The 13,630-nt window shown below is 44.9% G+C and overlaps 1 protein-coding gene across 1 annotated transcript in view; it reads right to left on the bottom strand.

The window, feature by feature from the left end:
- Positions 1-13,630, bottom strand: part of LOC144752607 (scavenger receptor cysteine-rich domain-containing protein DMBT1-like) — a 1,088,995-nt gene that overhangs the window by 743,167 nt on the left and 332,198 nt on the right. The window contains exon 19 of the mRNA XM_078640489.1: positions 11,226-11,255. Coding sequence (XP_078496615.1) covers positions 11,226-11,255 — 30 coding nt within the window. The remainder of the gene's footprint in view (positions 1-11,225; positions 11,256-13,630) is intronic.

Here is a 13,630-nt window from a genome sequence, read left to right as displayed (position 1 = left end):
GACCAGAAACAAGCATCGTGGGACGGGTTTGGGGTTCATAACCCTCATCAGTGAGGCTATCTTGAATCCAGTGGCAAAGTGAGCAAGGGACCCAAATCTGGGCATACCCTGCCAACTTAGGGCAAACAAAGCGATACCAAAGGGAATGATGGACAGAGCATTTGAGGAACTCAAACACTCCCCCCCAGTCAACTGATCTGGGTTTATTCCATCATCATTCTTTAGCTCACTCCACCACCCCAGTTCAGACATGGCTATATGCAAATCAGCCTGACCTTTTACCTCATGGGAACAGTTCAGCCCGAACTGCCAAGCCATGCCTTCCCTGGACCGGAAACAAGCACCCTGGGACCGGTTTCGGGTTCATAACCCTCATCAGCTGAGCTATCTTGAATCCAGTGGCAAAGTGAGCAAGTGGCCCATGTCTGGGCATACCCTGCCAACTTAGGGCAAACAAAGCAATACCAAAGGGGATGATGGACGAAGCAAATCAAACACTCACCCCCAGTCAACTAATCTGGGTTTATTCCATCATCACTCTTTAGCTCACTCCACCACCCCAGTTCAGACATGGCCATATGCAAATCAGTCTGACCCTGTGCCTCATGGGAACAGTCCAGCCTGAACTGCCAAGCCAAGTCTTTCCTGGACCAGAAACAAGCATCCTGGGACCGGTTTCGTGTTCATAACCCTTCTGAGCCAGCCTATCTTGAATCCAGCGGCACAGTGAGCAAGGGACCCACTTCTGGGCATACCCTGCCAACTTAGGGTGAACAAAGCGATACCAAAAGGGATGATGGACGGAGCAAATCAAACACTCACCCCCAGTCAACTGATCTGGATTTATAATCATCATTCTTTAGCTCACTCCACCATCCCATTTCAGACATGGCGATATGCAAATCATTCTTGACCCTGTTCCTCATGGGAACAGTCCAGCCTGAACTGCCAAGCCAGGTCCTCCCTGGAACGGAAACAAGCATCCTAGGACTAGTTTCGGGGTTTCACCCCTCTTCAGCCAGGGTAGCTTGATTCCAGTGGCACAGTGAGCCCAGGACCCACATCTGGGCATATCTGGCACACATAGGCCGAGAAAGCAAAAGACACACAATTGATGGACGGAATGCGGAACAAATCAAAACATTCACCCCCAGTCAAGAGATCTGGGTTAAATCTATCCTTTTTTTGCCTGGGCCGCTGCTGCTGAGGAGCTGAGCCGCTGAGTGCACGCATTTGCTGCCCTACGAGAATCACCGATATCGCTATTGTGGGTGACTGCAGCTAAGGTGCTGTGCGGCTGGGTGCCCGTACTAGTTACCACTTCGAGGATCTTGTTATCACCTGCCTGTGCCGCTGGGTGCCCGCCTTTAAGTTCCGTCCCAGGATTATCATGAGTGTACGCCACAGACCGCTACAGCTGAGAGCTGTGGCCATTGCGAGTCCGCCTGTCACCACCGCGGCTTCCTTGTGAGGCTGAGTGCCGTGCCCCTTGAAATCTCAGGTACATTGTGCATCACCGAGTCGCGTGGACCCCGGCCTCGAACTAAGTTTGTTCCACACGCTTTTCGAGTCCTGTATTGCTTTTGAAGTTAATCTGTTACTATGTGCATTGTGGTTTCTTGATCGCTTTTGGGCCTTATGTTAGTTAAGCCTATATAAAGATACTTATTTTTCTATAGCTACTTCAGTGGTGTCCCTTTGTAGTGTCATCACTGCGTTATTGTGTATGGTCGTAAATGGTTCACACACTGCCTCTTAGATAGGCCTGTCTGCTCGTACTACGTTACCACAGGGTTGAGCAGAGGTTATCAAAGGTTGTAGCCCCCTTACTCTGACTTAGGAAGAAGGATCCCTATTTGGACCTCGGCGCCAGCCGCTGCCAACTAGAGATCCCCTTTTCTAACATTGTGTATTCCATTTGCAAATGAAATTCTGGGGATAGTGTGTGAAGAGGGTACACTGATGTCAAAATATTTGCAAGGCAAAAGAAAGATAAATTAAAGTTCTTTAATTAGAGGGAGTGCTGTGAATGTTGGGGCGGTGAAGTGACAGAGATGTGAGGAAGGGCATTCGGGGAAGAGTGAAAATAGGACGCTGCAGAGGAAAGAGAGTGGGTTGAAGATGCGCAGATGGACAAGATATGCAGAGAAAAAGAGGATACATATCTAACATAGAGCACACATAATTAAAGTCCAAAACTCCTTCCACGGGCTTCAATGCTATTTGATTCACAGACTCACTATTTCAGAATGTAAACATTTTCAATGGTAATTATTGATAATAAATCATTGTTGTTCCTTATTTTTCTTAAACAGCTAACACCCAGTGACAAAGCTTTAGGGGTATGTCAGTTGCTGTGCCATTTATCTGGATAAAATTACATCTCAGAGAGAAAGCAAAATACCGGTCTGATGGCACACTATGGGCATCGCAGAAATGTATTTGGAATGTTCCTTTATAGAGAACACCCACCTTTTTCATCTCACTTAAAGACCTGTCTGCACATATTTCTATATTACTGATTACAGCTAGCATCTGTCGGTGCTTCTCGAAGTCTGGTTAGAGCATATTTTTCAAAAGTTAGACACTGGGCAAGCATACATTTTAAAGGGCTAAAGTTGTCATGCAGAACAATTTACAGATTACAGTAACTGTTGAACAAATTAATTCAAGAAGATATGGGACAATTTTAAGGTGTTTAATATTTCAATACTATATGTCCCCACTGCTTCATAAGCCTTGCTTTATCACTACATTCATTTGCTTTAAAATGCACCATTTGCCAATCTTTTCTTCATTACTTTCTCTGGAGAGAGACTCCACCTGGACCCCAGGTTTGTCTATAGAACTTGTTCACATTGCTTGCTATATAAAAATAATGGCCAACGTTTATGCATCACCACTTTCAAATGTCACCAGCCACCACTGCCTTCATGTCCAACTCAATAACTCGTTTTATGCTCCTCCAATATGTTGGAGCCTCTTGCGGACATAGAATACTTGGCCAGAACTATCTTGGATCATAATCTCCCACTGTTGATATTGTGTTCAGCAGGGCTCCCTGATCCTGGAGTTAGTGGATCCCATGGGGACCAGGTTCCATAGACAGGCCCAAAGTAATGATCCTTGGCCATCTATTATGCCAGACTGTACACAAAGGGCCTGTAATGCAGGACCGAGTCATCCATGAGTGGGTCAGAGATCTCTCTTATTTGACTTCTGCCAGAAGTGGTGGAGGCACTGGGAGGAAGACATAATGGAGGAAGAAATCCGTGCTGAAGTCCACCGTATTGTCCATAGCACGGTCCCAGTGGTAACCGGCATTCTGGTGGAGTTTTACGCCACCTACATTAAACTGTTGGCCCCGTGACAAGTTGCACTGTATTGCAAAGCATTAATGAATCAAGCCCTGTCCCTCACAGTAAAGGAGACCCTTATTGTTCCCCTGCTTAAACCCAGGAGGAAGTAACTGCTTACGGCCTGCTGTCAATAATAAGTGTTGATTATAAACTCCTTAATGGAATACTAACATAGTGCTCACTACCCCACATGTGGAACTTGATTCCCACAGATCAATCTGGGTTTATTCTGGGCCGCAGTACGGCAATCAACATTCGGTGTTTACAGGCGGTTCTGGGAAATATCTCCTCATTACTAGATTGGCTGGCCTCATGTTTGTCAACATAGGCAAAGTCTTAGACAGCTGTGAATGGGACTTTCTCTGTCTGTCATAATCTGCATGTGACTAGGGTGCCAATTTATTTAGTGGACTTTCCAGCAATATGCGCACCCGGTAGCACAAATCAGAATGAACGAGTGAGAGGTGCAACCGCTAGGTTTGCACGCTGTCTCCCCTAGGTTGCACTCTGTCTCCCCTACTCTTTGCTCTTGAAGTGGAGCCCCTGGCCTGGAGCGGACACCTATACAAGGGAATTACATTTGGCATACTCTTGCACCATACATCTCTATATGCCGATAAAATGCTTCTTCACCTAGGGTACCAGCGCACAGAGCCAGAAAGGGCGGTACATCTGCTCACGTTTTTGGGGAGGTTTCAGGCCTCAGTGCTAATTGGCTAAACCCTGCTTGCGAGGGTAGAACTGAGCCCCCAACCTTGTGTGGCATGAAGTAGGAGCAAGATGCAGAGAAGTATAAGCTCGGAGGTAGCAGCTGTCTGGGCAAACACAAGCTGCTGGAAGACGCTGCCCTTATCGGTCCCGCGCAGGATAGACTACCTCACCCCCTCTATTTCTTAGGTGTCCTCACAATTGTGGTGCAATGGCGTACATTTCGAGACATCAACACGGCCTGGTGGCTTTAATCTGGAATATGGGTCGATGGCATGTCGCGTCACTTTGGTTAAGTTACAAAGACCTTCCTCGAACAGAAGGATGAATGCCCAAGATTTAGATGCCTGGCGCCACAACTGCAGTGAGGCCTAGGACAGCTCAGAGTGCGAGGAGCCCCAGGCCAGCTGAAACTGCTTGACGCTCCAGATCAGTCTCGGCTATAGACCCTCATATTTAATCTCAAGGCGGGCCCCACTCAGGGACGGAAGGAGCTACTGGTACTTCAGTCCTGTTGGTTGAGGGTGCTCTGATAGGCACAAATATTCCCTGAACCTCTCACTTTGGGCTTTCCTTGTACAAGTCAGAGGGGTTGAGAGTGGTTTACTGCTGGACTGTTCCGAGGCACACCTGGCTAAGGTGGATGCATATTATGCAGATGGCATCCTGCGTCCCTTTGAATCTCTGCCCGAAGAGTTTGGCCTCCCTGTGGGGCAGTACCTTTAGTATGGCATCCTTGTGGCACATAAATCATGGGGGAGGTGCATGGAAGAACCGAAGCTGCTACATAGTTGCCAGATTCTCTGCGATACTAGTAACATCTGCAGGTTAGTTTTAGGCTTATACAGTGCGATACATGCAGACATGCTCTCACCCCTCACACTACTGTGCGAACATTGGGAGGAGGACGTGGTCTCCGCCATAACAGATGAAGATTGGGCAAAAATGTAGGAGGCAGCAACCAAAATATCCTGCAATGCCCATTTCAAGCTCATGCACTTTTACATATTGCATCGAGCTTGCCTCATACCCCAGAAGCTAATCGGCTATTTCCCGCCGGCTTCCCCTGAATGCCCTAGTTGTCATTCTGGTATTGGGGATTTCATACACATGTTATGGAGTTGTAGTTGTTTAAACCCTTACTGGACAGAAGTGTTGTGCCTGCTAGCTCTGGTCACATACCGCTCCCTAACCCCCTCTCCTAAATTCTGCTTACTATGCCTTTACCCCCAATCAGTTAAACACAAAATCACAGCATGGTTCATAGAACTGGACCTTGTGTTGGCCTCGTGCAGTGGGTGGACTTGGAGGAAGGTGCCTGGATGCAGGAGGGATCCTCATGAGCTTGGGAGACACTGCTGACTTACAGGGGAAAACAGCCAATAGCTATGGTTCTCTATTTGGAGTAAAGGTGGTGAGAGGTGACCACTGAATAACCCAAGACTAAACTTCCTCTGACCATTGGGCCGACTTGGCACTGTAGAACAAGCCTAACCCCCCACAGACCTGCTGAGGCATTTGAGCGTTGGCAGGACCCAGGTGTGCCTGGTGGACTTAGGTGCTTGCCTACATACACTTGGTTCCTTCATCCAACTTTGTGAGGGGGGAGAGCGGACACCATGGGAGTTGAGAGGAGGGATAGGGAGAGGTTTAAAAACACACCCGAACGATAATAGGACACCAACCCCAACCCCTTTTCTATTGGGGCGGCCGCTGGGCACACCTCCAGCATCCCTGGAGAGATTGACATTTCATAATATGTGTACACTGACTTAGCTCTTGGAGGGGTCTCCTGCTTGTTATTAATCACCAGGGGGTTGGTATATACGTAGATGTTTCTGTTATTTGGATTGTATGTGTATACATTACTGGTTGTCCTCTGCCACTATCTTGAATGCTAATAAAGTTGGTTTACAAAACAAATTAGAGTAGGCTACATAGGCAATATATGAGATTTATGGAGTGGGTTGTGAGAGCATTGCAAGAAGCAGTAACATAACATGTGTATTTGTAAAGCACACGATTACCCGTAGGCAGTGGCGGCTCCTCTATAGGGGCGTTTGGGCGCCACCCCCTGCTTTCTCGCAGTGCGAGAAGGCAGAAACATAAATAAATATAACTACAATTTATGTGTCTGCCTTCTCGCACGGCGAGAAAGCAGTAGTACTGTTGAGAGTGGGCAGTCCTGCTCGAGGGCAGGGGGGAGTGGCTTGCCCACTGTTGTTCATACGGACTGTTTGGGCAGCTTGAGGCCACCCAAACAGTCAGTATGAACAACAGTGGGCAAGCCACTACCCCCTGACCTCGAGCAACACCACCCACTCTACCTGTTCTCTATGTAGGCTGCCTACATAGAGAAAAGGGCCTGGCTGGGGCGCTCTCAGATTCGCCTCACCGGTTGTGATTGTGCGGGAGGGAGGGAGGCTGCCTTTCGTGATGATGACGAGAAGAATGGGAGTCGGACCCATTCAGAAGATGGTGCGGGACGATAATTTATCGTTTATATATATTTTTTCATTAAATCCCTCCCGCCCACCACATTTCAACCCTCTCCCCCACCCGCCTGTAAAGCCGGTCGGCGGCCGCGACTGACAGAAGTAGTACACTCTGGGCCGCAGATGTGCAAGCAAGTGTCAGATACAACACAGCAGCACCGTGCATGTGAAAAATAGTGTAGCATGTAATTAAATACACAGATATAGCGCTGATTACTTCGGGCCTACTGAGTGTCACCACTATGGATTCCCCACAGTAAAAAGCATTGATTACAAGCCGGGCTTGTCGTATCCCCAGACCCAGGAAAGCACGCAGGACACGATAGTGTTGTACAGGTATGCCTTTATTCTTATTCCTTACAGCATATGCAGATCACAACCTCATGCCTCGAGGTCCAGCACCAAAATCTTCCTCTCCCCACCCCTTGACCGGATGTGGTGTCCGGTGTCCCCTCGCCCCTGCGCTGCCCCAGGGTCCTAGTGCCCTTGTCCTGGACAGGACATCTCCCCCCTTGTTGCAAAACAAACATTTTTTTTTTTTTTTTTTTGAGAAAGGAAAGAGAGAAAGAGAGAGAGAGAGAGAGAGAGAGAGAGAGATGTTGTTCGATGGCCCAGAGGCCTCTTCGTTTACACCTCTTCAATTAGTCTCTTTGGTTCCATGTGTTTCCTTCTTGATCGCTGTTTTCTGATATCCGCTTGAGCTTCTTCCTTTTGTGTGCCTTTCTATAGTTCTTGCTTTGACCTTTCCGCTTCTCTTGCGTCTGCCTTGCTGACATGCGAAAGGTGCCCTGTGACGTGATACTGGCCAAACTGCCGCCTTTGCCATCCGTTCTTTTGCTTTTGTCATCTTCAATTTGCCTCCGGGGATCTCGTTGCTCCATTTCCTCGCTTGTCCTTCTTTGACCATCGCAATGCCTCCTTTCTTTCTTTTCCGTTTCGTCGCATGTCTTCCTTTTTTCTCCTGAGCCTTTGTTGTTGCGTTTGCTGTTTGAGCTCTTGCAGCAGTGTCTTCTTGTTCCACTCTTTTTCCTTTCTTGTGTGTGATAGTCTCACTCTTCTTCATTCTCTCATTGCCACCACCTGTCTTCGGTGATTTTTTTCTTTGTTGATGTTGTGTCACCTTTGCTACCAGTTCTATTTCGTTGCCATCTGAATTTGGCTTTCTGCGCTGTCCCCGGTCAGCATGTGCTGGGTCGTCCTCGCCCGTCATAGCAAATCTGATCTCTTTCAATTCTTTGTGGTGCTCTTCGGGCCATGTGAAACGTTTTCCTTTGTTTGTTAGCCCCTTCGGTGGGGTGCTTGTGATGGCATCATCTTCTTCCAGTCTTTCAGTTGCCATGAGACCCATCATTTGCGTTGTGACGTTGCTCAACAGGCACGGCGCTGTTTCTTCTGTGAACTTTCCTCGCTCCATTTCTTTTGCGTCTGCTGTCGCTCTAGCCTCCGCTCTTGCTAGGGCCAAGATGTTTTCTAGTGATGTTGGCTCTTTTAGTATTTTTGCACGGAAGCTCCTGTCACGGCATCCTTCTATTATTCGCAATCTTATTGCTTGTGTGTTGTCAAATTTGTCAAATTCACAATGCGTTACAAGTTTCCTCAGTCTGGTCGCAAAGTCATCTGGTGTTTCGCCTATTTGTTGAGACGCAGTTGCGAAATTGTATCTTTCAAGATCAATATTTCTTTGCTGGTCAAATTTCATTGTTAAACATTTCTTTAGTTTTTTATAAGTAGTTGTTTCCTTTGTTGGTAGCGTCACTAGGAGGTCCCCAATGTCATCGCCTGCATAATTTAGTAATAGACCCAGTTTCTTTGCCTCTGTCACATCAGTCTCTTCCATGTATCTCTCCAGATGTCTGATCCAATTCTCCCACCTTATTCCGACTTGTGGCTCCCACAAGTTGAATGGTGGTGGTTTTCTGTATTGTGCACTTTGTCTTTCTGGCTTGGGGTCTGTCATTTCTTCTTTTCTGTGCTCTTCTTGACACTCTTTCGTGTGCGCTTTCTGGTATTCTTTTGTTGTTTCCCGTGCTCTTTCTGGCACTCGTCTGTTTTCTGTGCTCTTCCTGGCACTCTTCTATTCTCCGTGCTCTTCCGGCACTCTTCTATTCTCCGTGCTCTTCCTGGCACCCTTTTTTTTTTTTGTTGTTATTTCTTCTATTATCTTTTTCTTTTGTTGTTTCCCGTGCTCTTTCTGGCACTCTTCTGTTTTCTGTGCTCTTCCTGGCACTTTTCTATTCTCCGTGCTCTTCCGGCACTCTTCTATTCTCCATGCTCTTCCTGGCACTCTTTTTTTTTTGTTATTTCTTCTATTATCTTTTTCTTTTGTTGTTTCCCGTGCTCTTTCTGGCACTCTTCTGTTTTCTGTGCTCTTCCTGTCACTCTTCTATTCTCCGTGCTCTTCCGGCACTCTTCTATTCTCCGTGCTCTTCCTGGCACTCTTTTTTTTTGTTTTTTTGTTATTTCTTCTACTATCTTTTTCTTTTGTTGTTTCCCGTGCTCTTTCTGGCACTCTTCTGTTTTCTGTGCTCTTCCTGGCACTCTTCTATTCTCCGTGCTCTTCCGGCACTCTTCTATTCTCCGTGCTCTTCCTGGCACTCTTTTGTTTTCTGTGCTCTTCCTGGCACTCTTCTATTCTCCGTGCTCTTCCGGCACTCTTCTATTCTCCGTGCTCTTCCGGCACTCTTCTGTTCTCCGTGCTCTTCCTGGCACTCTTTTTTTTTTTTTTTTTTTTTTTGTTATTTCTTCTATTATCTTTTTCTTTTGTTGTTTCCCGTGCTCTTCCTGGCACTCTTCTGTTTTCTGTGCTCTGCACTTTGTCGTCTTTATTTTCTCTTATGTGTCTTTATTTTCCTTTCTTTCTTTTTACTTGTTGTCTTTTTCTCTTATTCACTGTTTTTGTCTTCGCTTGTGCTTTATTAGCGCACAATTCCTTTAGTTCGATTCTCTTATTCGTCCTTGTCACCCTTTGTTCTTTCTTTATTTTCTTCTTTGTCTGTGCTTTGTTCTCTTGTATCTTCTTTATTTGCACCTGTTCGTTGTGCTGTCCTCTTCTTTTCTGTTCTTTGTTCTATTGCTCCTTGTTCAACCCTTATTTTCTCATTTTGCCTCTTTTTGCCTTTGCATATGCTTGTTTGTGCCTTTTTCTTAATTTCCTTTCTTTTCTTTCTTTTGTCCTTTATTTTGCCTCTTTTTGCCCTTGCATATCCTTGTTTGTGCCTTTTTCTTAATTTCCTTTCTTTTCTTTCTTTTGTCCTATTATTTGCCCCTTGCCTCTTTTTGCCTTTGCATATGCTTTATTTGCACCTGTTCGTTGTGCTGTCACCTTCTTTTCTGTTCTTTGTTCTATTGCTCCTTGTTCAACCCTTATTTTCTTATTTTGCCTCTTTTTGCTCGCTTTTTCACGTGAACATGTCGATACTGACTGCAAACCAGGGGACGACGGAAGTCCCTCGCGAGGTTATATATATTATGTGAGCATCGTTTTGTGGTTGCAAGCACTTCCAGGAGACCCTTCTTTCTCTTTTTACATCCCAGTCCCCGAGTCTCCGCTTTTGTGAACGGCCCCGTCCCCGCTCCGAGTGTGAGTGTGGTGTCTTAAAAATCAATATGGAAGAGCTGCTCTCACAAATACACATCCTGCCAGGGCGGTGCAGGCAGGAAGGCGCAGGAATAAATTGTTCCATAAAATCCGCGAGGCCTGATTACAAGCAACACAACACACGGGCTTCCCCCGGTTTGGAGAAATGGAATATGCCTATACAACACCAGAAAAGTTGCAGAGGGCATTTATTACACAAAATGTTATTTGTAATATCATATCAAGTGCCTGTTTTTACCATCTGCATGTGAGTTCAGTTCATTCTCATGTTTCCAGATGCTGTGTCGTGTCTGTGTAATGGTGAGAGTGTCTGTGAGGTAGTTCTGACAGTAGTGAATAAGCAGATACCACTTTTAGGTTGTTTGGGCTCGCTCGCTACAGTGCAGTTTGACAATCATTTTACGCCCCACCACTGGTAACTGGCCATAGGCGTCTTGGCGCTCAATAACAGATGTTTATTGTTACCCAACTTAATAGTACTCATTTTATCGACCTCAGGTGGATGAAAAGCTGAGTGGAGCCTGCAGGATTCAAACCTGTGACCGTGAGGTCAAATACGGGCCCCTGCAGTGGCTGCTTTAGTCCACTGAGCCACCAGATCCGTAGCAGTCTGATTTTCCAACAATCACATTGGCATATCATTTTATAATACATGACCCGACAAGCAGTGCGCATGAGGGGTAATTAAAGGACAGTGGAAAGGTAGAGGAACAGGATTTGGTAGGGATACTAAGTGAGAGAAAAAAAATATTTTGTAAAATAACCAACATCTTTGAAGACTTTTAAAACAAAGGGAGAGAACGAGTGCATTTTTGTTTGTGTGTATGTAAAAATGTCTGATGAATTCCGACAGACACCTCACCATACTCGACTGAAAGCAGCTGTTCATAACTATTGACCACACAATACATTTATTAGGGGGTGTAGCACCCCAAAAAAAACTCCTCCCCCTAAGCTACGTCCCTGCCCAGGGGTACTTAATCCACCGAAAGTGGATGGTTAAAACAAGCATGTCACTGAAAACGGATATTTTATTTCACAATGAGAACCAGCTGAGAAACATACCTGAGGGGCTGAGGGTCAAATTCCGAGCAGCTGTGAAGACAGAAATAGAACATACTGTTAGAGATGATGACATCATAAAGTACAGTGTAACAGCCTGCAGACTTACAGTTGTTGTCCTGTTTCAAGAATCTAGTCCAATAATTATATTACTCGTTACTTATTACACGTCCCCAAGAAGGACTCTGAGGCCTGCTTACAAACTCTACAAGAATATTTAAGAAGAGTTTTCAATTCAAACGAACTATCAACCCTCAGGATGTGATCATTCGGGCAAACCGAGGGAGAAATTGCAGGAATGGTTGTATGACATTACAACGCAGGCTTTTACCCCGCGTGCCATTACAATGCTGTTTTTACAACGCAAGTCGTTACAACGACTTGCGCTGTAAGCGCTAGATAGTGGAATAGTTTAATTTTCTATTCCAACTCCAGCCCACGTTACAGTAGGGAAGGTGTTGGAATAGAAAATTAAACTATTCCTTTTCCAACAGCGCCCTCCAGCACAAGTTGTTGAAACGACTTGCGTTGTAAAAGCAGCGTCGTAATTGCAGGAATACTTCAATTGCACAGATGGGCAGAACAAGTTTTCCTTCTCGGGCAAACAGTGTGTAGTATCCTTTCCCACGCACTACTTCGTTTCCTGTCATCATTACACAGTGAAAGAAATATATTATAAACATCTTAACCCAATAACACTCCGAGTTACTATGGAATGTGTTGTGGCCCATCTCACTTCACCTGTAAAGTCATACTATAAAAAGTACTAGCTCGTATCTAATGTCCCCTTTCAGTTGAAGGTAGGTGAAAAGTCAGCAACTCCTCAAATAAAACACTGCCAGAGTCCAACAGCGATTCAGGGTCCTGGCAGTTCGGCTTTCCTCTCATTCGGGGTACAAATATTGCATTCATACATGCCAGTCTTAAGATCTTTATCTCTTTCTGGTCTCTCATTAAAACTTAGACAAAATAGATTACTTCATTCAAGGGCAAGATCAGTTTCATGTTTCTTATTTCCATGTCAATAGACTAGGTTTCAATAGTTTAAATATGAATACCTTATGTCTATGGGTCCCGTTTTAATCTGATATTTGTCAGCATTGATCAATATTTACTTTTGCTTATTTTATCTGCAGGTATCCGTATCTATTTTGGACTTTATGAAAACATTTAACCACAACTGGTATATTTCAGTATATATTGAATAGTATATGTATGCTCATACTTAAATGCTTATTGCATTTTGATGCTACATGTATCCATGTCTGATATAAACGCACTCAGATAAAAACAAGAGTATTGTAGCTCACACACATTCACATCTGCAGCTCTTTAATGTTAATGTTAATTAGAATACATTCTATGCTTTTTAATGACGTGAGCTATTAGCTTTGCAGTCTTAGCTAACAGTACTAAAAAATCATCAGAAATACTTTTTTTCTATTTGTATCCATACTTAAAAATAAAAACAGACAGATATATAGATGTTTATCTCTTTATAGTTATCTGTAAAAATCAGTTTAAACTGAAAACTGGGAGCCCTAATTATGTCCACTATGTTTATTTAGTGGTAAAGATTTTTTACATTGAGCTTCAAAGCAACTCTAAGGTATATTATTATCTGACGCTGTTTAATCTCATCAGAGGAGAGCAGCAATGCTGGTTTGTGAGTAGATAAATAATCATGTAGCCTATTGATTGAGTACATGTACAAATAACAGTCTGTACTGATAGGGAGCATCTCCCCTTGTTTGCAGCCATCAGTCCCTAGGAAGCAGAAACTTGAAGAACTTACACTGGGACTGCGGTCCACTAATAAAGCATTAGACAAATGTGCATTTCACAATGTATCTGTTGTGTCACAACAGCATGTTTATTAGCCCCAATTCTCATGTTCCATTACATTATTGTAATTGAAACTATTCAGGTAGTAAAACATTCTACACATTTTTTCATATACATTTTTTTTAAAAACAAAGTGAGTGTCCCTAAGCCCACAGTAGATAACACAACAACACCATAGTCTAAACATCTAAAGTGTGTATTGTGTAACAGGGGTGTAAACCAAGCCCCTGCACCCCCGCAGTGTGGGGGCCCAACCTCTTTAGGGACTCCCAACCCTTCAGGGGGCCCTGAATCAGGACAAGGTCAATAAATATCTGTGAGCTATGGGAGACTTAGGGGACCCTCATCAGAGTCTCAAGGGGTGTCCCATCATTTTGAGTTACAATGTTGTTGTATGTTCAATGGCATTCGCCAGACAGACCTTCGGCAAAGTGCATGACAGGGTGGAAGGTAAAGGAGAAAAAAGGAGGTTGTTATGGTCATGTACCAACTGCCCTCACTGAGGGAGGCATCACATTATTCGCACTTCAACGTGGAATGGGGACAATAGGCTGACACACGAG

This window comes from Lissotriton helveticus, chromosome 5_1, assembly GCF_964261635.1.
Source record: "Lissotriton helveticus chromosome 5_1, aLisHel1.1, whole genome shotgun sequence".
In the NCBI taxonomy this organism is placed as follows: Eukaryota; Metazoa; Chordata; class Amphibia; order Caudata; family Salamandridae; genus Lissotriton; species Lissotriton helveticus.
Note: the sequence above shows the minus strand (reverse complement) of the source record. Positions and strands in the feature narration are given on the sequence as shown.